At 47.2% G+C, this 24,944-nt stretch overlaps 1 protein-coding gene across 1 annotated transcript; it reads right to left on the reverse strand.

The window, feature by feature from the left end:
- Nucleotides 1–16,726: 16,726 nt before the first annotated feature.
- Nucleotides 16,727–22,663, reverse strand: IRX1 (iroquois homeobox 1). The gene is given in 5 exon segments (XM_035101552.3): nt 16,727–16,907; nt 17,250–17,266; nt 17,269–17,324; nt 18,214–19,219; nt 22,126–22,663. Coding segments are annotated over 5 exon segments (1,395 nt in total). The 5' UTR covers nt 22,411–22,663; the 3' UTR covers nt 16,727–16,876.
- Between the last annotated feature and the right edge of the window lie 2,281 nt (nt 22,664–24,944).

The following is a 24,944-nucleotide window of genomic DNA, read 5'->3' on the forward strand; positions in this document are numbered from 1 at the left end:
GCGAGCCGGCCATAGGGGCAGGGCGAGGGAGGGGCGCACCATGGGGCCTCCGGAGTCTGCCTGCCTCCTCCCACTCAGCCGCACGACAGCTGGGAGGAAGCAGCAGGGGACTGTTTCGGGCAGCGCAGAGCCTATGGGCACCCAAGCCACCACGTCACTCCCAGGAGAGACATGTGGCTCGGGCACGCTGCAAGCATGAGTGCCGCCCGGCATTTTGTCACCCCCCTCAGTGGTGACACTGGGGGCAGACCGCACCCACCGCACCCCCCTTCCTCCGCCTCTGACTGGTGTCTCAAAGTCTGACCCTCTAATCACTAAATTCCTCGTTTGTGGAGCGCGCACTATCAAGGGATGACTTCCATGTGTGCATGAGCCACTACAGATTGCCGCAGACAGTGTTGTTTTCATTTCACCCGGCATCAACGCAGGTGAATGACGGATATCATCTCCTTGTCGGCCCCCATGTTGACTCAAACACAAAGTGTTTCCCCGGGGGAATTTCACAGGTTCATCTGAAATCAAACCACTTCCCACCTGCATGTTCTTAGCTCATTGGCTGTAGCAAAAAGAATCGGCTTTTGTGTGCGAATGAGCCAATTCAGATTAAGAAGCAACAATTGCTTACGTGGGTCAGAACCAAACAAGACTGTTTGTCCCCAGCATCTGGAGCTCATAAAAGCTTAGAGTTGGAAGAATGCTCAAAGTCCATCTAGTCGATACCTGCATTGCAGGGACCAGTGGCAGAGCTACCTGCTCTGGCACCAGAAGCAGCGTACATCCAGGGGCATGGCTGGCGCACATCCCAGGGGGCATGGGACACCGGCCGCAGGGGGTGTGGCACGCGCCGGGGAGGTGCACGGCAAGCAGTGTGCATCCTAGGGCGTGCGCTGTGAGCGGCGAGCATCCCGGGGGTGCACGGTGAGTGCAGAGTGTCCCGGGGGTGGGGGCAGGGGTGGCCGCAATGTCACCAACCCCCCAGATGGCACCCGGGGTGAGCCGTTGCCCCCACCCCCACCTTCGTCCACCAGTGGCAGGGACTAGGTTACCCTCAAGGTTCATTCCAACTCTACAATGCTATGATTCTGTAGAATGCTAGGATGGCCATCTCGCTTCTGCTTAAAAAATGAAGCTGTCTGTCCCACTGCCCAACATTTTATATCAAGAAGTTATTCCTAAGGTTTATTCCAAATTCCCTTTCCTGTAGTTTGAACCCATCGGTTTGGATCCTAACTACAGAAAACAAATTTGCTCTATGATCTGTGTGACTATTCCAAAATACACTGCCACTGATAACATGGTTAGATAATGGCTGTTGATAGACCTTTCTACGAACACTAATAAATCACCGCAATTGTGACCGTCACCCATCTTAGCCCAAATACAATGTGTTTCATTGGAGGAAGCCTACAAATTCAGATGCTGGTCATTGAAGGCTTGTCCACACATGCATGGGCATAGCTGCCAAGTACCCCGTATTTCCCGGGAAATCCCCGTTTTTTTCTTACTCTTTCCCGCTGGTCTCCCCTTTGAGCTCCACTCCCGTTAACCTCCCTTATTTTGGCTCCTGTCAGTGGCCATTTTTCTGCTGTCGCTTTGCCTATCTATGGGCACCAGAAAATGGCCGGCGCCAGAAGTTGTGTCTACGCATGTCTGGAAGTGCGTAGACGCAACTTCCGGTGTCGCTTTGCCCATCTATGGGCACTGAAAATGGCCGGCGCTGGTACCGGAAGTGTGTCTATGCACTTCCGGACATGCTTAGACGCGACTTCCAGTGCCAGTGCTGGCCATTTTCGGTGCCCATAGATGGGCAAAGCGACGCAGTAAGTTGCGTCTACGCACTTCCGGACATGCGTAGACATGACTTCCAGCACCGGCACCAGCCATTTTCTGGTGCCCATAGATGGGCAAAGCGACACCGGAAGTTGCGTCTGCTGATCCCGGATCACGCGGCTGCTGATCCCGGATTTCTTCGTGAGAGACTTGGCAGGTTTGTGCATGGGTATCATTTAACAACTTACCAAATGCAGGAAGTAAAAGCATAAGGAGAGCTTTCCTGGATCAGACCCAACGCGTTCTGTTCCCACAGTAGTCAACCAGGTGAATTTTAAAAATAATAATAATAAACATTAGTTACAACATTTATATACCACCTTTTCTCCCAAGGAGCTCAAGGTTGTGTATATGGGTCTCTTCCTCCCCATTTAATCCTCACAACAACCCTGTGAAGTAGATTAGGCTGAGAGATGGTGACTGGCCCAAGGTCACTCAGTGAGCTTCATAGCCGTTTGGGGATTCGAACCCAGCTCTCCCAGAGCATGATAGCACTCTGCTGCTCCTGCTCCTCAGCAGTTGGCATACAGAGGCATGTTACCTGCCTTGGATCATGCATGCTTCATGACTAGTAGCCATTGATCTTATTGATCTTATAAGATCTATAAAAGACGTTTGGTTGAGAGGTGTCTGTGATGGGGCCTTTTCTGTGGCCGCCCCACACTTACAAAGCTTTCTGTGGGAATGTTCAGGGTGGCAGGAGAGGATATATTGTTTATTAATATCCTTCCTAACTTGCACTAGCAAGTTCCTTTACTTAGCAGAGTGCATTCCCCTTTACACAGCAGAAAACTTGTTGCAAACTCGTGTGAGTTTCTTAAAACAATACGCAATTCAATCTGGCTTGTCCAGATTGAAATGTGTTTTAATATTTTCCTGGTAAGACCCCTTGAATCCCTCCTAAAAGACTAAAGACGCCACAGTCTTATTCATAAGTAACAAAAATATAGTTTACTCACGATCAGGCGGAGGACAGTGTGATTCCTGAAGGCAGGTTTTAGGCTTAAAGTGTCAACAATATTCAAACAGGTTTACCCCATAAGGGAGATTTACCTAGTGACTAGCAGGCTAGCAGTCCAGCAGTTCGCAGGACGAAAAGAAGATGGAAAAGAGAGAGAGTGGCAGCATGCCTTGTCCTTTTACCAGATCTGGAGAGGTCACACCCACCCACCAGTCACATGCAAGGAAGGATGTTCCAGGCCAGGAGGAACAGGAAGTTTTCGACTGGCTGGACCAAACATTCCCTTGCATGTCCACTCTAGGAAAACAAGGAATGTTGTACTTGACTGCTCTCAGTTGATTACATCCCACACTTTCTTCCTGCAAAACATGAGTGACACCACCCTACACACACAATCATTGGAAACTTCTAAGGAAACCCCCCAAAACATTTTTATTTCATTCTGCTTTTTATTAATTGTCACTGGTGTTTTGACTGCTGTTGTTCTGTTTCAAAGGATATAATGTGGCTTTTATTGGATAGTGTTTGATTGTGTGTTATCTTCTTAATATATGGTGCCCTAAATGGCAGTATAAAAATCAGGAATGAATAAAATAAAATAAACAAAGTGAGCAATTTGGTTTGGTGTAAAGCACTATGGAATTTTTTTTATCTTACAGGGTTTGATTTCTGGTTGTCCCATTCACACATGCAAGTCACCACTTGGCACACGCCATCAAGGGCTGGCTCCCAGATGTGCGTTCATTGCTCAGTGTCTGCAGATGATGAGACAGACAGAATTTTTGAATCGTCCCCTGAAACACCATGTTTTCCTAGAGGTCTCTTCTGCTGCTTTCTCCTCCCTTTTGGCATTTACTCCTCTGACATATTTTAAGTATCTATTGAAGGAAGGAGAGAGAGAGAGAGAGAGAGAGAGAGAGAGAGAGAGAGAGAGAGAGAGAGAGAGAGAGAGAGAGAGAACCTGTTTGTGCATTTTGCCCATTTGCACTCTGTCTAGTTTCAATCTAATCACTACCCCAACCCCAAACTGTGCTGCTGAGAAAGAGATTTGGGGCTGGAGGAGGGAAGGCTGCCTTCCTGCCATTTTTGGCATTTGGTTTCACTGAACTATGGAGTTAATGTGTGATTAATTTGATTCATAAACATGTTAATCACTTCATTGTGTGAACTGGTTAGCATTCCCCGCAGTCAGTACCTTTCTCTCTCTCTCTCTCTCTCTCTCTCTCTCTCTCTCTCTCTCTCTCTCTCTCTCTCATATTTAACATTTCCACATCTTTTTTTCCTTTAAAGGTAAAGGTAAAGGGACCCCTGACCATTAGGTCCAGTCGTGACCGACTCTGGGGTTGCGGTGCTCATCTCGCATTATTGGCCGAGGGAGCCAGCGTACAGCTTCCAGGTCATGTGGCCAGCATGACAAAGCCGCTTCTGGCGAACCAGAGCAGCACATTGAAACGCCGTTTACCTTCTCGCTGTACCGGTCCCTATTTATCTACTTGCATTTTGACATGCTTTCGAACTGCTAGGTTGGCAGGAGCTGGGACCGAGCAACGGGAGCTCACCCCGTTGCAGGGATTCGAGCTGCCGAACTTCTGATCAGCAAGCCCTAGGCTCTGTGGTTTAACCCCAAGCGCCCCCTGCGTCTTTTTTTCCTTTAACTTGATCTTAAACCAGGACTTCAATTGTACTGCTGCTTATGATGGGTCAGTCCTAGAATCAGCCTTCAATGTCAGATTTTTCCTGCAAGAGGCCAGGAGCGTTGGGCTAAGACTTAGGAGACCAGTGTTGCACACTGGGTGACCTTGGGCCAGACAGTGTCTCTCAGCCTAACTTATTCTGCAGGGCCTCTGTGAGAATAGGTTGAGGGATATCCAATGTGAGCTTCATTAACTTGTAACCCTGAAATTTTGGATCCCCTCCAAACTGATGTCAACTTTTTGTGCTCATCTTGTGTCACAAAGCCCATGTTTTGCATCTTCCCACAAACTGAGTAATTGATACTCAAACTGGGGGCCATAGGTATCCCCCTCCCAACCCAACTTTGCCTGATTCACTCCAAACTGGTAGCAATTTGAAATAGCTTAAAGGTGGGTTTTGTGACACAAAATGAGCCCAAATTGTTGGCATGAATTTGGAGGGGATCAGGCAATGTTAGAGTTGGGTGTGTTGACTTGGAACCCCAGTTTGCAGCATCAATTACTCACTTTGGAGAGTGGCACAAAACATGGGGTTCATGACACAAAACAGCACAAAACTTTGACATCAGCTTGGAGAGGATCCAAAATTTGGGGGTTAAATGTTTATGAAGCAGAATTACACATTAATGTGTCACTCTGAGCTCTATGGAGGAAAGCTGGACCAAGGCAGAGGTCCAGAAGAAGGTAGTGTTTTACACCCAAACTTCTTATATATATATATATTTTAAGATGCCTATTCCAAAAGGAGCTTACATGCCAACAATTAAAGTGGGTTTAGGATTGCATCCTAAGACTTAAAATGCTAGTGATACAATTCAGCCACTTAATAATGTATTTGTTTCTATTTTTAGGCTGCCCTTCACCGCCAGGTGGTACCCAGGCTGATTTTTGGAATAAATAACAAATAAGAGTACTAGGTATAATTAAGATCATAAAATATAAACCACAACATAGAGCGAGTCCCAGTGATTTCAGGCACTTGCTTAAGCTACCCATTGAAATCAGTGAGGGATGTATATGGGGTTTATTTTGTCTCAATAGTGCCCTAAATTTGGACAGTGGGCACAGGAACAGGAGGGGGAAGCACTGCAAACAGGACATGGGGTTGGGCTGGAAGGGTAGGTGCAACAACTGGGGAATGTGCCCAAATATATGTCCAATTGGTATTTGTCTTAAGAATGCCCTTCTCATCATCAATAGTAGCAATGACCACTAGACCAGGGGTCAGCAAACTTTTTCACCAGGGGGCCGGTCCACTGTCCCTCAGACCTTGTGGGGGGCCAGACTATTTTGGGGGGGGGAATGAACAAATTCCTATGCCCCACAAATAACCCAGAGATGCATTTTAAATAAACGGACACATTATGCTCATGTAAAAACACGCTGATTCTCGGAACGTCCGCGGGCCGGATTTAGAAGGCGATTGGGCTGGATGTGGCCCCCGGGCCTTAGTTTGCCTAACCATGCACTAGACTTGATACTTCTTAAATCCACAAAGCCTTTATTTAATTTGCAGGGGTGGAGGGTTGAGCCTAGTTTTACACTGGGAGTCTTTACTTCAGAATGGTGATTCCAGTGATGTTCTGGGGGTGATTTTTGCCATCAGTGCAGATTTTTTGGAGTACCCGGAAGGAATCCAGAGTGAGCTGGGGCAGGCTCTGAAATAATGGACAGGTTGCACACAGTGGCGTTGCTTTTGTTCAGTCTAAATTAAAATTAATCCAACAAAGTAACTTCACCTCTTCATGAAACCACCCTTAGTAAAGAGGATTCAAAACACTAATTTAGCCACAGTTCTGCTATTGAAAACTGAGGAGGGAAGTCTGCCCTCTCTTCAATGAGGGCTCTTGAAATCTGTTGAGAAGAAATTAACCTGTGTGTAAACCAGTGTCGAGTCTGCTGCCCTGAGAGGTGAAATCACACACCCCTTTTACATTGCTTTTAATTAATCTGGAATAACCACTCACCATTCTCTCTGTAAATCCAGGTCACTGACATCCATTAGAATCACCACTCCATACATAGACATGCAGTGAAATGCTGGGCTAGCTGGGGAATTACTTTTATTCTCTTATTCTCTCTCACACACACACTCACACACCCTTCCCTACCTGTGTTTTTTCAAAAAGGTGCTTAGTATGTGAGCCAGTGGGATGTAACTAGTCTGTGGGAGCAAGTCTGTGTGGGAGAAAGTCTTGTTGAATCCAGCCAGACTTAATTACTTCTGAATAAACATGCATCGGGTCCAGCTGCACATAAATTTACATGGGGAGGGAGAGAGAAAGTGATCTTTGTGTATTTATTGTATATCTGTTCTATGGAATATGCAATATGATGAAGAAGATAGATTGTGGGTCTCGGAGGGCTACAGACAGATGCCAGTTGAGTTGGCTGAATCACTCTTTGCTTTATAGCTCAGTCCTCCTGTTTCAGTTTACTCGGAAGTAAGTACAAAGTGGCTTACTGCCACCATGTTGGTGGGATTATGTACATTAATTTGGAAGTGAAAGCCACTGAAGAAAACAGAACTTACTTCTAAATAAGCATGCAATAGGCTTGGACAGTTAAAAATTTGTTGTTGTTGTTGTTTAGTTGTTTAGTCGTTTAGTCGTGTCCGACTCTTCATGACCCCATGGACCATAGCACGCCAGGCACTCCTGTCTTCCACTGCCTCCCACAGTTTGGTCAAACTCATGTTCGTAGCTTCAAGAACACTGTCCAACCATCTCGTCCTCTGTCGTCCCCTTCTCCTTGCGCCCTCAATCTTTCCCAACATCAGGGTCTTTTCCAGGGAGTCTTCTCTTCTCATGAGGTGGCCAAAGTATTGGAGCGTCAGCTTCAGGATCTGTCCTTCCAGTGAGCACTCAGGGCTGATTTCCTTCAGAATGGATAGGTTTGATCTTCTTGCAGTCCATGGGACTCTCAAGAGTCTCCTCCAGCACCATAATTCAAAAGTTAAAAATTGCCTACCCCCAAAATCCAGATTGCATGAGAAGACCCATTAATGTAACGTAAATACAGTATAAGCAATTCTCAGAATGAGTAGGGAAGGGAACAAAGGCTCCAACACCCTTCACCTCAATCCTAGCAGTAGGGCATATATATTGTACTTAAAATAAACAAAGCACTTCAGAGAAATTGAGAGAGTTGTTTACTCATAAATTAACCCCACTGATTTCTATGGGACCTACTTCAAACTAGTAGTAGCAGCAGCAATAATAATAATAATAATAATAATAATAATAATAATAATAATAATAATAATATGTATACCCCGCCCATCTGGCTGGGTTTCCCCAGCCACTCTGGGTGCCTCCCAAAAGAATACTAAAAACATGATAAAACATCAAACATTAAAACCTTCCCTAAACAGAGCTGCCTTCAGATGTTTTCAAAAAGTCAGATAGTTGTTTATTTCTTCAGCATCAGATGGGAGGACATTCCACAGGGCGGGTGCCACTACCAAGAAGGCCCTCTGCCTGGTTCCCTGTATCCTCACTTCTCACAGTGAGGGAACCACCAGAAGGCCCTCAGAGCTGGACCTCAGTTTCTGGGCTGAACGATGGGCTAAGCCCCCAGACCAAAGATGGGTCAAACAAACAAAAGCCTCAAAACAAACTTGAGGCCCACTGAAGCCGATTTTGTGGTGTATGTATGTGTGATACAAACACACATCAGGGGCAGACTTTGGTCATATGAAGCCCTTTGTGAGGCCTAAATTTGATTTCCCCCCCCCTGCAGCCCTCACCCTGCCTTCCCAAAGTCACCTAAGCTAGGCACTGGGCTTTGGGAAATAGGTGTGAGGTTTTGGCAGGGTCCTAGAGCCCTCCTCCTTCCTTCCCCAAGGTGGGCAAGTACTAACTAGGCTTTGGGAAGGAGGGAGGGAGGGGCCCCCTCAGCTCGATGCCCTGTGCAGTTGTGCTGCCTAAATCTGCCTCTGCGGAGAAAATTGGCTTTCTCAATATTTCTGTTATTTCCTGTTCAACTAACACAATTACATGCTTAAAAATAGAGACCCCAGTGTAGTAACTGGTTAAATTGTGTTGGGGTGGATAAGATATGCCAGAATAGCCTCCTGGCTCAGCTGTGGAGATCCTAAGTATGGGTCCTCAGGAGCCTAACCCTGCTCATCCCTGTGGATCAGATTGCTCCCAAAGGGTCCTTCCCTTCACCCTCACCCTTAAGAACATCCCCTGCAGAGAGAACTTCCATGCCACCTCCAAGTCAAGTGGGGTAAATAGTTCAGTGAGGTTTCAGCTGAGATGATGCTGTAAGGAGGGAAAAGAAAGTGGAAAGGGAGGAACACCAAAGATGGTCATCTTCACCATGTTGGGCATATACAAGTTGGAGAGGGGGACACCTGACTGCAACACTGAGGGGAAGCACAATCACATATGGAGATTGACAGTTTCTCTGGTGCTGAATCGAACATTTAGAATATCAGTTATCAGATTTCTTTAACCAGCCAACCCCATTCAAATGAACCCATAAGCAAGTAAAACTTGCATGCCTATCTGATTTTCAGGATTGGGAACTAGGGCTTAGAGAAGAGCAAGGAATCATAGAACTGTAGAGCTGGAAGGGACCACGAGGGTCATCTAGTCCAACCCCCTGCAATGCAGGAATCATTTGCCCAACCACCAGTCTGAGATTAAGAGTCTCCTGCTTTATGACTGAGCTATCCCAGCATGAGTGTGTGGGTACACACGCTGAGGTGCATTCAGATACACACCTGCATTCACATTTGATAGGTAAAGGTAAAGTGACCCCTGACCGTTAGGTCCAGTCGTGACTGACTCTGGGGTTGCGGTGCTCATCTCGCCTTATTGGCCGAGGGAGCCGGCGTACAACTTCCAGGTCATGTGGCCAGCATGACAAAGCCGCTTCTAACTTCTTTTATGAAACACTAACATTTGATAGTGTTTCATAAAAACATTAATGGTGTGCGGTGAACTGGAGTGGGTGGGGCATGAAGTAGGTTTGCCCAAATCAAATTGGGGTGGGGGTTGAGGAACACAACACATGAAGTATCCTTTGATGACAGCCATCGATTTTTAAAGCTTGCAGATATGGTTAAGATGAATTCACATAGTGAAGGAGCTCGGCTCTTGTCTGTGAGCCACAATAGCCAGATAGAACTATAATGCTCAAAAGCACTCTGCCAATAAAGACCAATTGCTGGTGGAGGTGGGCAAACACTGGGGGGGGGGAGGGCTGTATTTGGTTTGGACGATGAGGAGAATGGGAGTCTAGACTACATCGATCTGGACCTGTTCTTGTGCAAAATCTTGCTCAATGAGTTGCCTCTTCCCCTCCTTTGGGCTCCTCTCATTTTGAGAGTGGAAGCGCTACAGTAAAGGGCCTGGTTCTCCCAACACACACACACACACACACACACTCTTTGTAAGAGTCTCTCATCCAACAAGGACGATTGAAACTTTATAGCGCATGATTCATAGGCTGGATCTGTTCTCGGAGCCAGGGGGGCGCATATTACATTAATCAGTGTCAGGCTACTCAAAGAGGGACGTGCATATGAATTCTCCATCTTCCATGGCACAAGGGGGAGATAAATGGGTTAGGGAGCCAATGGATTGGGCGAGCGGAGGTTGGGGGGGAGAGCGCGAATGTGGTCGAAACGCGCGCACAAAATCGACCAAGGGTCCTTCGAGCAGGTTTAGGAGGCTGCAATCCCCTAGACATTTACCTGGGAGTAATCCCGTTTAACTGGGAGGATTTACTGCCTAGGAGGAAACCAACGCAAGACCGAGACGAGTGTGGGTGTGAGCTATCCTCCCCTAGCAGAAGAAAGCGGGGTGACTTGAGGCGAGGGACGCGTCTATGCCTCGCGCAATACTCTCGCTCCCGCGAAAGCTGCACAGACCGGGCCAAACGTGAAAAACAGAGCTGTAGGGCCGACTGACAAGGGGTTAATTCGGATCGGCGGCCGCGGCACGCCTGGCCCCCTTTTCCGAAGTCGCCTGAGTGCTCCCAGCAGAGAGCAATAAATAAGGGAAAGGGAACAGCTGCTCGGTCTGCCAATGTAAACGCTAAACAGACATTTCGCTTTTTAATCTGGAAAACTCCTCGATCTTCTCCCGCCGCCGCCCCCCTCCTGCCCCAAATCTCCTTTCCTGGGGAGCAGCAAAGATCGGGCGCGCGACTTTCTCTCTTCTAGTGGTTTGTCATAGAACTGGGCTCTCATTTAAAGTAATTTTAACAGTACTAACATAACACTATTTTCTCTCCCCCGTTTCCCAGTTCCTCTCGATTCATTTGGGCTTCAGACTTTTGGCACCCGTTGCTAAGCACATCTGCTTGAAAGGAAACCGGAGGATCTGGCGCAGCTTCGGTACCTCTTCCCCCACCGCGTTTGTTTTATAGGACGTCTCTCTCCCCACAGCCTAGATGTAGGTTTGTATGTTCCTGGGGAGCAGAGACCTTTTCCTTTGGTGCGTTTGGTATTCTGCAAAGCACCACGAACTGACGGTGCAGGACGGAGATCTGCCGCTGCTACTAATGAGAATGAGAATATACAAATCCCTTAATATTACCATATAAATGGCGTGCAATTTTACGCAGGCTTATCTGTTCCACACGCACCGAGACTTATTTCGGAGTAACGTCATTTTAGCGGATCGGACTCAGTGTTGTCAGTGACAGGCAGTGGGTCCCCAGGGTGCCAGCATGAACAGAGTTCTACCCAGCCCTACCTGGACGTGCCAAGGTTTGACCCAGGAAACTTTTGCCTGCAAGGCTCTTGCTCTACCACGGAGCTACAGTCTTCCCCTAAACATGCGCCCAAGAAAATTAGGACTCATCTATGCTGTTGTTTAGTATGCAAGCTTCCTCTATTACCCAGTAATTCTCCCTGGTCCAGAGGACACTCTCATCCAAATCGTTGCCTCCCCAAACTTCCTTCGATGCGGATTTTCTTAGGCCGTTTCCTTTTAGCTGGCATGAGAAACTCCGGATCAAGGGAGGGGAAAGGTTCGGAAGGCAGAGATTTGGAGGAGAGCGCTCCATGCACAACAGTGCAGGAAGCTTGCCAGCCCTATTAAACAGCAGATCAGTACATGGAATGGCACTCAGTCGAATTTGCTGTTGATTAAACCTATTTAGAATCGGACTCTTAAGAACCCAGTTCAAAGTCCCGGCCCGTTTCCTGTAGGATTCTAAGGTCCAGCCTGACCAGGGGTGAAGGATGTGGCAGGTTCGAATCCTCACAACATCCGGAGCGCCACTCTCGATCTAGGTACATGGGGGAGAATTCTCTCCCTTTGCCACGCAAGCCAGTCGAGATTTAAAAAAAAAAATAAAGGAAATGCCTAATAAAAAGAATAGAGGCGTTTATGGGAGAGGGTTACTGCAAAAAAGGCGAGGTGGAGACTGAATTTATTAAAACGTGGAGGGGAAAAAAGTTTATTGTGCTGCTGCCTCTGGGTTTACAAGAGGAAGTGTTTGGGGCGCTTGTGAATGGCTTTTTAAAGAAAGGGCTGAAGTAGGCAGCCCGTCCTCGGAGGAGATGAATGGAAGTTTTGTTTTTTCGCTAGAGTAAGAATTCAAACGGTTGCCAAAAAACAAGCAGGTTAATCTAGTCCGATGTTCCCATTTCCTCAATGAGAGAAAACTTCCAGCATTTAGCAGCACAGATCCATGCATTTTTTTCCTGCCTGCTGCCATATGTATATATGGAAAGGGGAATCATTGCATCAGGTTTTTCCAGGCCGAAATTGTGACAGAATGTGGTCTGGAGAGACCTAGATAAACCCAATGGCTGGGAGCCCGGGCCACTGCAAGTTTATTCTGAAAAATCTCTCACTTTAATGGGATTTTCTCGCCAAGTAAATATGCCTAGGGCTCTAGCCTGCAAGCTTCAATGGAGGGTATTGGGGGGTATTGTTTTGTTTTTAATAGATTTTACACCTACTTCGACAAAACTATTCCTCAAGGTTTGGTGGATAACGACAAATATTCTTCCTTTAAATCCAGCACGTGCGGAACAGCGAAATAATCAGATTAATATATGTTTACTGTTCCTCAAGTGCTGGATTAAGACAAAATGACATCTCCCTAGATTCCCAAATCAAGGATGGAGATTGCAATTTTGCTCAATGAAGAGTCGCCCAACATTCTTTAGACAAACTGATCTCTCACGCGCAGTATTAGGGCTGCCGATATTGGCCTACCTTGCAAGACTGCTGGAATGACTGTTGCGTTATGCATTACCACTGACCGCGTTTAGAAAACAGAACTTTCTAAATACCCCATCAAGAAAGCGAAGGATTTTTGTTACACTCATTGGTTCAGGTGCTGGAGAGGTGGTCGATCTTAAAAACAAAACAAAAACAAAATCAATCCTTCATAGGATCAGGCGGCGCGTTTCCCCCATTCAAATCAATGGAGCAATTTCAGAAGCGTCTCGCTCTGTTTGGATCACCACGCTCCCTGCTCCTCTGCCCGCAAACTCCCGAAGTTCAGGCTGAAGGAAGCCCCCCCGCAACAGACCTGTTGCATTGATTCAATACAGATTTGCGCAAAGCGCCGCAGTTAAATGCACCCAGGCTGAGAGTTAATTCTAAACAAGACTGCAAATACCAGCGCTTTCTCTGCATCTCATTATTGCACTAAGGTTGTCGGGCCCCACCACAATCGACACCGCGGAAGAGGTTAGAGAAAACTAAATAACTGGAGAGGTTGCTTTCGCGTTTGTTTTTTTCGGGATTGAGGAGGGAAGCATTCCGCCTCGAGCCTACAGAGGGCGCTGAGAGCCTTGCCAAAGAAGAGGAGGAACCGCGAGTTCGGCGCGACCGCTTCTTCCAATGCAACCCCCCCCCCCGGTTAAAAAAAGACCCCCAAACACAGACGTGCACCTCCAAGGACACCGAAAGCCCCCCCCCCGCGCCGCTTTTGCTTTCAATTGGGAAGCGAAGCTCCTGATGTGGCACCGTGTTCTCTGCCTGCACAAGCTCCCTGTCCCAGACCCTGGAAACATAAGCCGTTCACTTTTCGGAGCTAGTGGGGTGGCCAGATTTTGGAGCGCTTGCCCTCCCCGTGCCCTGCCTTGAAAATCAGCCCCGAGCCCCAGATGGGAATAGGCTCATTCGCTAGGCTTTCTCGCCGCTGTGAGCGCAAGTCCGGGAGACGTTGAGTCTTCCGATCCCCTCCCCTGCGCGGTTATTTGTTTCCCTTTCACAGAATCCTAGAACGGTAATGTTGGAAAGGATCGCCAGGCCGAGGGTCATTTAGTCCAACCCCGCTATAACGCAGCAATCTCAACACTCGGTCTCCCATCCGATTTGAAAGCGGACCGCTTCGCAAATGTTTAATGCTGCACTAATGCGAAAACTTTCCTCCTCCTCCCCAACCTCCATTTGCAGGAGATTTTTGAGAAGAGAGGTTTTAAAAGTTTGCAAAAATAAAAAATAAAATCTCTTTCCAGAAGAAGCAATTCAACAACAAAGCATATTGTTCAGAGGTAAAAATCCCGCTGGGCTCAATGAGACTCATTGTCAGGTTTGGGTGTGCGCACTTAGGGCGCGATCCTCTTTGGGCGCCTAGAAATGGAGATCATTGCGACTTAATCCGAGGTTGACTGGCCTAATAAGGAAGCCTCTCATGCCCTCTGTTTCGATGACCTTAGAGCTGGATCCTAAAGCATGATTACTGAAAAAGCAAATCCATTCGGTTCCAGCGGTGTTTACGCCCAAGTAAGGACGCCTCACAGTTCAACTTAAAGCCCACCACAAGCTGCAGTCGGAAGCTACCCACTTCCTTGGGAGCAAGTCTCCCCTAGAACCGAGCGGGGCTTGCTGCTGAGTAAATATGTTTAGGATCGCGCTACGCCTCTGCATTGGGTTGCGCGTTTGCGCCCCCACTTCATAATTTAAAAGGTGCCCGAGCCTCTTCCGCACTTCAGCTGCGATTCTAGGCCGGCTTAACCCGTGAATAATTCATTATGCAGGACGCCATCGGACTTACTCTGAGTAAACGGTTACTCGGCAAGCAGCCCGACTGAACTTAGCGGGACTTTCTCCCATCCAAAGGCGCAGGAGAAGGATTTGCGGGGCGCTTAATAGGGTCTAAAAGTGTCGAAGAGCTGGGAACACGAACATACACCCAAAATCCTGACCTATTGACAAAGGACTGGAACCAACCTGGTTCTTTTGGCCCTGCCTAGGTTTCACCCGTAGGGGCGGAACGCTCCTCGCAGGATGGAACAGCCGGCCGCTTGCTTGTTCCATAAAAAAATAAAGAAATCCACAACCGCGGCAAATTGGGGGGGGGAGGGAGAGGAGGAGGAGGAGGAGGAAGAAGAAGAGGGAGGGAGGGAGGGAGAGAGAAAGAGAGAAAGAGAAAGAGAAAGAGAGAGAGAGAGAGAGAGAGAGAGAGAGAGAGAGAGAGAGAGAGAGAGAGAGAGAGAGAGAGAGAGAGAGAGAAAGAAAGAAAGAAAGAAAGAAAGAAAGAAAGAAAGAAAGAAAGAAAGAAAGAAAGAAAGAAAGAAAGAAAGAAAGAAAGAAAGAAAGAAAGAAAGAAAGAAAGCGTTCAGTGCTATTGCAGTTAAAGAAAAGGGAGTGGAGGAGAAGGAGAGAGACAGAAAAAGGTGGGGGGGGGACCAGATCAATATTGTCACCCTTGATGGGGAATTTATTAATATTTGATTTCAAATCTCGTCCTGGTTTCCGACAAGTCCTGCTCCGAGGATGGCGCAGTTCGGATAGGCTGTCTCCAGCATGATTTTTTAATGACTTCCCCAGCTGCTTCTTTCCATTTTCCACCGTCAACAACCATCTGGTATCTGATTAGCACCTCAATGCTCATTTAGCATTCTCATTTAGGAAGGGGAGGAAAGTCCGAGGGGGGAGGCTGAAAGAGAGAGGTGCGTGTGGAAGCCACTCGAAAAATATTGCAACTTTTTTCAAGGGCTGCTCTTGGAGAGATTAGCCGAGTTTTGAGAAGCACTCGTCTCCTTTTTCCTCCTGAAGCAGAGGGATGGAGACCATAGCGCTCCTCCTCTCTCTTGCCGGACAAGCTGGTGACTTAAAAAATAATAATCTCTTTTTGTCCTCCACTTGCTACAAGGATCTCGACCGAAACTCCACAAAAAGAGGGGAGGGGGAGATCCCAACCGCCCGCTGGAGCTAAAAACTCAATCCTTGCAGCCCCAGCTCATTTGCTGGATCTCAGTTACCTCACAACCAGAGAGAAACCACCTTCCTTTCGTACCTATTGCAATATTTCCGAGTGGAGTTGGGAACACAGAGACCAATTGGACACCAGGCCTGCTTTTGAAAACTATTGTGCTGCAATCTGTCCTATCCTCCCCTTAAGAGAAGGAAAACAACCAAATTTCTCATCAGAGGAAGAGTTAATTTCCATGTAGCAAAATAGCAAGAAATTTGCAGGCAGCCCAACTGGTGTGGGCATTGTGCATAATGTTAATAATAAACATAATATAAAAATACAGATTGGCGTGAGCTCGATAGGAGACAGGATATTTTCCTCCCAGGATCAAGGCAAAGATAATAATAAATGTGCAAATAAGGTGCAATTCACTGGAAATTTTCATAAGCATTTAAAGAATTTTTGGCCCCTATTTTTTAAACAATTGATTCAACAATTCAGAGATATCTGCATGTTCCTGAATTTTCAGAACAAATCTATTTCTGAACTAACTTAGCATTTTTATACATTAAAAGCTATCATTTTATGTTGGAAGGAAATCTCTCCAGATTACCGTATTCTTTCTCATTCCTTTCTATCACAGCAACACACTAGAATCAAAATGCTCTCAAAAAGAAGCAAGAATTCACTCATAGGCCCAATGATTTCAAATCAGGCCCAGCCACTTCTCCCAGGATTAATCAGCCAAAGGTTTAGTTGATTAACCTATCAACCTAAATCAATTAATACTTGCAGTCCTACGAATATCGAAAGCCTTGTCAAGAAGCATTTTGAGCAACACCAAGACTCATTTGTCCAGGGAGAGGTCATAATTTCATTTTGTTTATTAGACAAAAATATACGATTTAGACAAGTTTTGCTGTGGCATTATTTACAATTCGAAATCACTTTCTATACAGAAAAAAATAACACAAACACATGAGAAATCTTTACCAAAGCCAATAATCCAATCGTGGTTAGAATTACACGCTCTGAAAATGGAATAAAGGAAAAGGGGAAAGTCCAGTTTGAGGAGTTGGGGTATATATATATTTGAAATGGATTGATACCACCTTATTGCAAAAATGAGATTGGTGGGAGTCATTTAGATAATTTCCACTTTTTTTTGTTTTGTCCTTTAGACCAGTCTGTGAAATTTTCTTTTCCACCAAAAAAAAGGGGGGGAGAACACCCCATTTAATCAAGCAGAAGGGAGAGCTGTTAAAATTCACGATGTTCCCTCTTGCTGAGTCAAAGAGCTGTTGGAAAGAAAAGACAGAACCATCTATCAGTGAAAGCTCAGCTACGCTTCGCCCATCTGCATTAGGGAACAGACTAGGAATATATATTTTTACACAATAGAAATGCAACGTGACATAGGGGGCGGCGGGTGGGGTGGGGGACTCAGTTTCTTTTTAAAAAAGCACGCCCCAAACTTTCAAGCTAAAGTATATGGTCTGTAAGTTTATGCCACTTTGAAAAGCTTTACAAAATTGCTTGATTGTTGGTTTGATTTATGATAATGAGGGTGTGCTTGGATTAGTCTGCATTATCCAAGCACTTTCTTTCCTTTAAGTAAATTTCAGTGAACAAGAACTCACTTGTCCCGGACAGGCTGCGGGAAGGAGATTTTAACTGCTGAGGTGGAGAGTCAGTTCTTGGTACGTTTTCTCTTTCTGATGAGGAAAGAAAAGAAGAAAGGGGGGGAGGAAATGTCTTAGCAAAGTTTGCTTATACAGAGAGACAAACATGCAATAAAATTACTCCACCATATCTGCAAGTTTCATGTCATGTCCTTCCTTCTCTCCCCTCACCTCATGGTGTAGTGCTGTGGCTGAGTGACTGAGCTGTGAACCAGAAAGCCCCCGGTTCAAATCTCGCCTCTGCCATGAACTCAAGGTGGCCTTAGGGCAAAACAGTGCCCAAGTCAGCTTCCCCTGCTCCCCATCAGCACTAGAGCCCGGACCTACCTTACAGGGATGTTGTACGGATTGTTAAGAAAATGAACTTTGCACAATCAAAAAGTGTAACATAAATGTTAAGTTATTAGTTCTTCTTTGTTTTACTTCGTACCACCCACTATTGATAAAAGTTGAATTAAATGAGGGGGAAAGATAGGTTGGGATCCTAAGGAATTTCATGATTGTTTTGTTTCTCCCACTGAAGTCCCACTGAACTCACGGAGTCTTACTCCTGGGTCAACATGCATCGGCTGGACTGGTGTGTCTGCCCTGCCATCCTCTTTACAGAAGTCAAAATAAATAAGGAAACAGGAAAACTGTTGCAAAACTATCAGTAGCTCAAAGTATCAAGAGTCTTCTTGGAAGAGTCTTATATTTTATATACTAGGGACTGTCTCCATCACCAGGAGGGTTTCAGAAGCTACCTGATCATCAATAAGCTATAGCTCCAGTCAAGGCCTCACAAAAGGCTTTATGGGACACATCCCCCCCCATTCTGGATCAGGCTGACCGAGTTAAGTCCCAACTCTGTGGGACTTACCTTCAAGTACACAACAAACAGCCCGCCCGCCAAGTACCCTTCTCCCTCCATTGTTCACATTACCTATGTGTTTAGGGCTTGTCCTCTCTGAAGACTTTTCAGTACTAAGAGCTGTTAACACCGAGGGGGGCTGCTGCTGGACCTGAAGGTGGTGGTTGTGGTGGGCAGCGTGGTGGTGATTAACTCCCAAAAAGGACCTCACGTTTAACAAGGAACTCTGGGTGAGAAATGCCCCATTTGTCCAGTTGTGAAATTTGCCAATCTGGCAGGTGTACAGTCCATGGCTGGGGAGGAAAGCCGGGTGCTGGAGCTGGGAAGAGGTGTGGTTAACCTGGGCAGGAGGTGAAGGAGGAGTTGGCTTGCTGAGGGCCCCATCTGGGCTGGTGGCCGTCTCTGCCAAAGACCAGATCTTGGGCTTGTTGTGAAGTGGGCCTTGTAGAGTGTTTTGCCTACTGGGGCTCAGGATTCGGGTGGGATTGTCCGAGGCCTCCTTCACCAGGGACAGGGCCTCTTTGGGTTTAAGTCCTTCGGGCCCTGACAGCGCCAAGGCCTTCTCCTTCTCCAAATGCTCTTCCTCACTGCTTTGTCGTAGAAGCTCTACCTTCTCTTCCTCCTCCTCATTGCTCTGTTCCCCGTCGTTCTCGTCAATCTTGTCTATGTCAATACTCTCCAGGTCAATCTCTTCATCATCTTCATTCTTCTCAGGGTCCCCCTCGTTGTCGCTCCCAAAGAGGTTCCCGTCATCTTGGTCCTTGCTCCGCGATCCCCAAGTGACCTTGTTCTCCTTCTTGAGCCTCCTCCTGGCGTTGGCAAACCAGGTGGAGACCTGCGTGAGGGTCATCTTGGTGATGATGGCCAGCATGATCTTCTCGCCTTTGGTGGGGTAGGGGTTCTTGCGGTGCTCATTCAGCCAGGCCTTTAAGGTGCTGGTGCTCTCCCGGGTTGCGTTCTTAGGCCTCCCTGGGTCCCCATACTGGAACTGCCCATATGGATAATAGCCAGGGGTGGTATGAGCAGCAAAAGTTGCAGGATGGACCCCAGGGTTGTCCTTCAGTTCATACTGGGAGCCCTGCAACACATTCAGAGAAGCAAAAAAAAAGAAACAGAGTGAGGCAACTGATCAGGTCCTCTCATTGCACAAGCCCTGCTTTTTTTTGTTTTAAATCGGGAGCTTTCCCAAATGGTTTTCCAGAGGGTGGGTAGGGAGGGAGAGAGGGTCTCTTTGCACCAACCTAAAAGAATAATAATAAAAAGTGCCCCCACTCCCTGATCCAGCCTCATTTTCCAAGCCTGCACCCAAGAGCCAATATTTATTGTGCTGTTAAAAATAAGCAGGCACCCTTAAAGAAGCACTGACCCACATCGAGAAAGATAATATCAGTGCATCACAGGCTTCTGGGGCATGTCTGGTGCAACAGACAGCAGGGCAGATTCCTGCTCAGCTCCAGCAGCATTTTAAAGAGGGGCTTCACAAAAGAGAAATGATGGGAAGGAGAGAGGGGTTGCGCTCTGAATCCCTTCTTAAACACGTACAGGCAGCGACAAGGCACAAGCCAAGCCAAGCCAGAGTTAAGCACATTAAAGATCACTTATTTCAGGAGGGAAGAGGCATCCCACACTTCCTTCTCTCCCATTGGAATCAGTGGGACTTTAAAATGCTAAATGGCTTTTGTCCATATAGTTGAGAGTCTCATGGTGCTTTTGGTAGAGAGAGAGAGAGAGAGAGAGAGAGAGAGAGAGAGAGAGAGAGAGAGAGAGAGAGAGAGAGAGAGAGAGAGAGCTTTCTATTTGGGATATGTGTATCCCTGCCTTCCTCAATAATCCTTCCATCCTCAAAGGACAAAACACCTTTTCCCCTCCTTTTTGCAAGCCTTTAGCAGAGGTGATTTATTTTCAATCAATATACTTTTTATCATCAGCAGTAAAACACAGTGAAGTCAAATTAGCCCATCAGGTGTTTTGGTAAATAACATTTTATCTTTCTAACAACCTCATTAGGCCTCATTATTACTGCAAATTGCACACACACACCCTTTTATGACTCCATTCCTCAAACTTCCTCAAAGTCTAGGCACCTTTTCAGAACTGAGCTCTGCTTTCTAGGAACTGCTGATGGGAGCAAAGGTTGTAAAACGACCTAAGAGTAGCATTCCTCATAGGTCAAAAGAATTTTCTGCTTTTCATCTTATTGGTGGCCAGTCATTTAATCTGTCCTATTTTAAGATAGATTTAATTTTATTTGGTGACCTGCAAGGTTTTGTTTGCTTGCTTTAAATGTGTGTGTACAAAAAGCCAGTTGAGTGAAAACGCCTGACACACTTTTGCTAAGAACTGGATTTATTTGGAGCAAGCACACAAGAGAAAATGTAAGAGAAAAAATGTATATATATACCATCTGGAAAGGGCAAAATGTAATATTTAATAATAACTCTAACCGGGCATGCTTGTTACACTCCCTTTATCTCATTGAGCGATTTTTGTTCTTGTGGCTGAAATGATAAATTTTGTATTCCCCTGCTGGGAATTCTTTTGAAGTAGCTACTTGAAAATCATTACTGCTTCTACTCTTCATTTACTGGCACAGAATAAGTGAGAATGGAGAGAGCTCATTTTCAGTCTCTCGTTTTCCTATATTATTCCAATCATTTCATATACCTTAGCATATGATTTATTTTTATAATTTCAACTGGCAAAAAATAATTCCTATTTTTTATTAAAAAAAACGGATAAAGAAACAAAAAACTACAACCAACCCCAACATATTTATTTTGTAGGGAAGAAGGGCATATCCTTACCAAATAAATTTACTTATTCTGAATAATCTTGCCACAATCTGCACAAACCACAAAGAAGCGCAACCCTATGTAAAGCGCAAGCATGGTTTAAAAAACAAAACCATATTAGGACGAGCTTCTTGCCCTTCTTTAATTTTGATAAGGTATTTGTTTGTTATTGTTGCTGCTATGATAGCAAAACCCCTCCTGGGAATTCTGCTGAAATTACTTCTTGGAAAATCGTTACTGATTCTCTGTTAGCATTTACATTCGGAACAGAAATAATACGTAAAATATGTAAAACAAAACAAATAAGTTAGCAAAGTCTGCCTAAAACGCCCTTAAAATATTTTCACCACAAAACAGAAACGACAGCAATACTAATATACCCTGCTTGTTGAATTTAAAACAATATCCCAAGAATAATTTCCATAGTTCATCAATATGCCATTCTGAAAGCGGAGAGAATCCGGAGGGATTTGCAATCATGGATAAATATTGCGGGGGAGGTGAGGGGGGGGGGGAGTTCAAAAAAACAACTCCGCTTTTCCAGTCAAGTTCGTTGGATCAAAAGAAAAATCATCCGGCGAACCGTTCCCAGCCCGCTAAAAAAAGAAATCTGGGACCAAGAAGGGAGGGCAAACCCGCGCCTGTTTTGTTTGGAGATTTTTTTGGGGGGGGGGGTGGGCTCGCCGCTGTTCCGCGCCTCCTCTCTTAACCGCGCTTTAATTGCTGCAAATCAATTAAAACCTTGGAAACTTCCCGCGGCAAGCGGCTCCGGCGGCGGGTCGGCGAGGCGAAGGAGCCTCCAGCCCGAGGCTGCAACTGAAGAAGGAGCGCGCGAGAGAAATAACCGGCGGTCGGAGTCACCGGTGGAGCCGTGGGCTTATTTCGTCTCTGGATGGGGTTGGAAGCAAATAATAAGGGACGGGAGGTGGTGATGGTGGTGGTGGTGGGGAGCTCGCTGCGTCCCCTAAGGAGGCTAGCGAGACGAGAAAAGCCTGCGAGGGGGTGTCGAGGCAACCCTTCGCCCTGGGAGCCCTCGGAAGAAAAGCTCCCGGCGCGTTGCGCTCCAGCGGGCCACGAGGCAGCCCCTCCGGCCTTCCTAATCCTGCACCAAGGAGCCGAGGGCCTTGGGGGAAGAGTTTTCCGCCGGGCGCCCTTTCCCTCCCGCGGCCCGCCCCGTCGGATGGGAACTCACCATCTGCGAGAAGAGGCTGAGGTCTGCGGTGTAGGGCAGGAAGGCGCTGTAGTTGGGCGCGCTGTAAGGCCCGGCCGCGGCGGCCGCGGCGTACATACCCAGCACCGAGGTGACGGCGGCGGTGGAGCCGCTGCTGAGCTCCGCGCCCCCTGGACGGCCAGAAGCAGCGGCGGCGGCGGCAGCTGCGGCGGCGGCGGCCGCCAGCACCCCGGGCCGGTCGCTGCCGCCGTACACGGCCTGGCTGGCGCTCAGGTACTGCGGGTAGCCCAGCTGCGGGAAGGACATCCCGGGCGTGCAGGCGAGGAGGAGCGAGACGCACCGCCGACGGGGCGACACGGAGCCAGAAGTCGAAGCGGACGGGGCAGCGGCGCTCGGCGGGCGGACAAGCCGGGTCTGGGACTGCGAGGGAGAGCCCGGGATGGCTGGCTGGCTAGCTGCCGACTGCGCTCCGCTGCCTGCCTGGCTGCCTGTCTCTACTTCTCCAGCTGCTGGGCGGAGAGAAGAGCCCCCGTCTGGGTATTTTTTTCTTTCCGGGCTCTGCTTTCTTTTCTCGCCTTCTCGCTCGCTCTCTCAGACGGATCTTGTCATCTGCATGTGGAAGAGGAGGAGGAGGAGGAAGGAGGAGGAGGAGGAGACAGCGGCAGCGCGTGTGGATGGACTCGGTGGGGCGTCTTCCCTCAACTCTCGGCTCGCCTGTGCTCCTAAATCCCTTAGATGTGATCTGATCAACAATTGAGCTCCGACTGATGCGCCTGCCCTAAGGTCCTCGGCTGATCTTTCAGATACAATTTGAAGTTGATGCTTTGATTGGCACCCACTTGAGCGCCAAGCCCCGCCCACCCCCGTCCCGTCCTAACCCCCCTTCGGAGGAGCACGTGGTTAAGCAATCTTGCCCGGGCCACTTTGCCTTGATATGTGTGTGTGTGTGTGTGTGTACGTCTGTTTTGTGTGTGTGTGTGTGTATTTAATGTTTAGCAATGGGCTACTTTCAGGGAAAAAAACCCCCGCTGCTGTATGACAACCTGTCTACACGATTTTACAGCTGTCCAACATTGGGGTTTTGCTGTTTTGCAGCCTTGGTGTGCCCCCTTCATAAAAAAAAGAAAAGAAAATCAAGGGGATTGGTCTTTTCCCACCATTAGCACGGGATCCTCCTCAGCTCGGGGACTATTTGGAGAGCGAGTGGCCCAGCCAGCGAATGGGACTCCCCCCCCCTTTCTTTCCTTTATCCTCTATTTTGTAGAAGATGGACCGAGACTGCTTACAACTTCCCAGTAATTTTCCCGTGTGTGTGTGTGTGTGTGTGTGTGTGTGTGTGTGTATTTGTGTGTTCTTTAATTAGCGGAACCTGCACAAACACCACACACGCTCGGAACGAAACTACTCCAGATCTCTCTCCACCATCCCTTTGTGTCAGCTAAGGCTTCACAAATAGACGCATATTAAGAAATATTCACAATATATGCACATTCCCTAAGACAGTTAAGGTCTCCCTTTAGATTTCTCATCAAATAAAACTTCTTAAAGTCCTTTTCATCTTCCCAAGAGAGGGGGGTGAGTGGAAGATTCTGTTAGTAGACCCCACTCTTTTTTTGTTTTTGTTTTAAGTGTGTGTGTGTGGGGGGGGTTATAAGGCAATTCTTGTCCTGGCTTTTGCTGTGGGTCGTTGTAAAGGAGCGCAGGGAAGTGCGCCCATATCTAGACGATCCTTTGGGGATTACAAAACAATATCTCTGAAAATACAACTGAGTTTTGAAACACACCCTGAGATGCTGATTTCGGATGAGCAGGTCAGGCCACTTCCTTCGTCTCACGTCGCGCTGCTGCCGCTTGTCCGGCCACGGCGAGAACTTGCTAGTTGCTACGGCTAAGCTCCGGTTTGAAGGCTCCCCTGATCCCCCTTTCTCTGGCGGTCGCCAGGCGTGCCTTCTAGGACGGTTCCTCCAGGTCTTCTTGCCGATCTTTCTCCGACGGTTGGAGCCTAACCGGCATGGCTGGCCGCGCCCGCTGCGCTTGGAGAGGCTTGCTTGCGCCTCCCAGGTTAGGGTGAAAGGAGACCCCGCGAGGCGCCGTCCACGCTTCGCCGGCAGATCGTCTAACCAACGTCTAGTTGTTCAAAAAGCACAATAACCACCCCAGCCCATCAAGTACCATAGGAAGAGCTACGGCCCAAGTTTGCTGGGACGTAATTCCCGTTCAGTTCTCCAGACTTGCAATTCTTTTGTGCGTCGGTTTTCCAGCCATCAGGAAGTAGCAAGAAAGCATGCTCACTCATTTCTCTTAGATTTTAAATGCCGTGAATCTCAACGAACGCTGCATCCATGATTTATTTGTGACTTTATGCTCCGCCTTTCAGACCTATGAGGGGCTCCCAAGGCGGCTTACATCCATAAAAGCACGCCGATTATAAATTCAAAATATAAAATGATAACACAGAACAGCCTTCTCTGCACTGTCAGATTTATTTCAGGTGATGAAACTGGTTTCATTACCCTCCCCAAACAAACAAACAAACAAACAAAAAGTGTTAACAATATACTGGGATATTGACAATTGTTTTGTCTTCTTGGGTAATTTTATTAATACCGGTATTTCAGATGCTGATCTTTTTCTTCCTTACCACCCTCTTTTGCCATCCTATATGTATTCCAAACACCAGCCATTCTTTTGTGGGCAATTCTTGGCCTTTCAGGTCCTGTTCAGACGTTACCTAACCCCGCCCCTCAGCCAGTTTACATTGTACACCTAACAATGCAAAGTGTGAATGCAACACACGTGGATCATACGGGTATATTTGTCAGAAAGCAAGATACTGTTTG

This window comes from Zootoca vivipara, chromosome 8, assembly GCF_965207765.1.
Source record: "Zootoca vivipara chromosome 8, rZooViv2.hap1.1, whole genome shotgun sequence".
NCBI classification, from domain to species: Eukaryota; Metazoa; Chordata; class Lepidosauria; order Squamata; family Lacertidae; genus Zootoca; species Zootoca vivipara.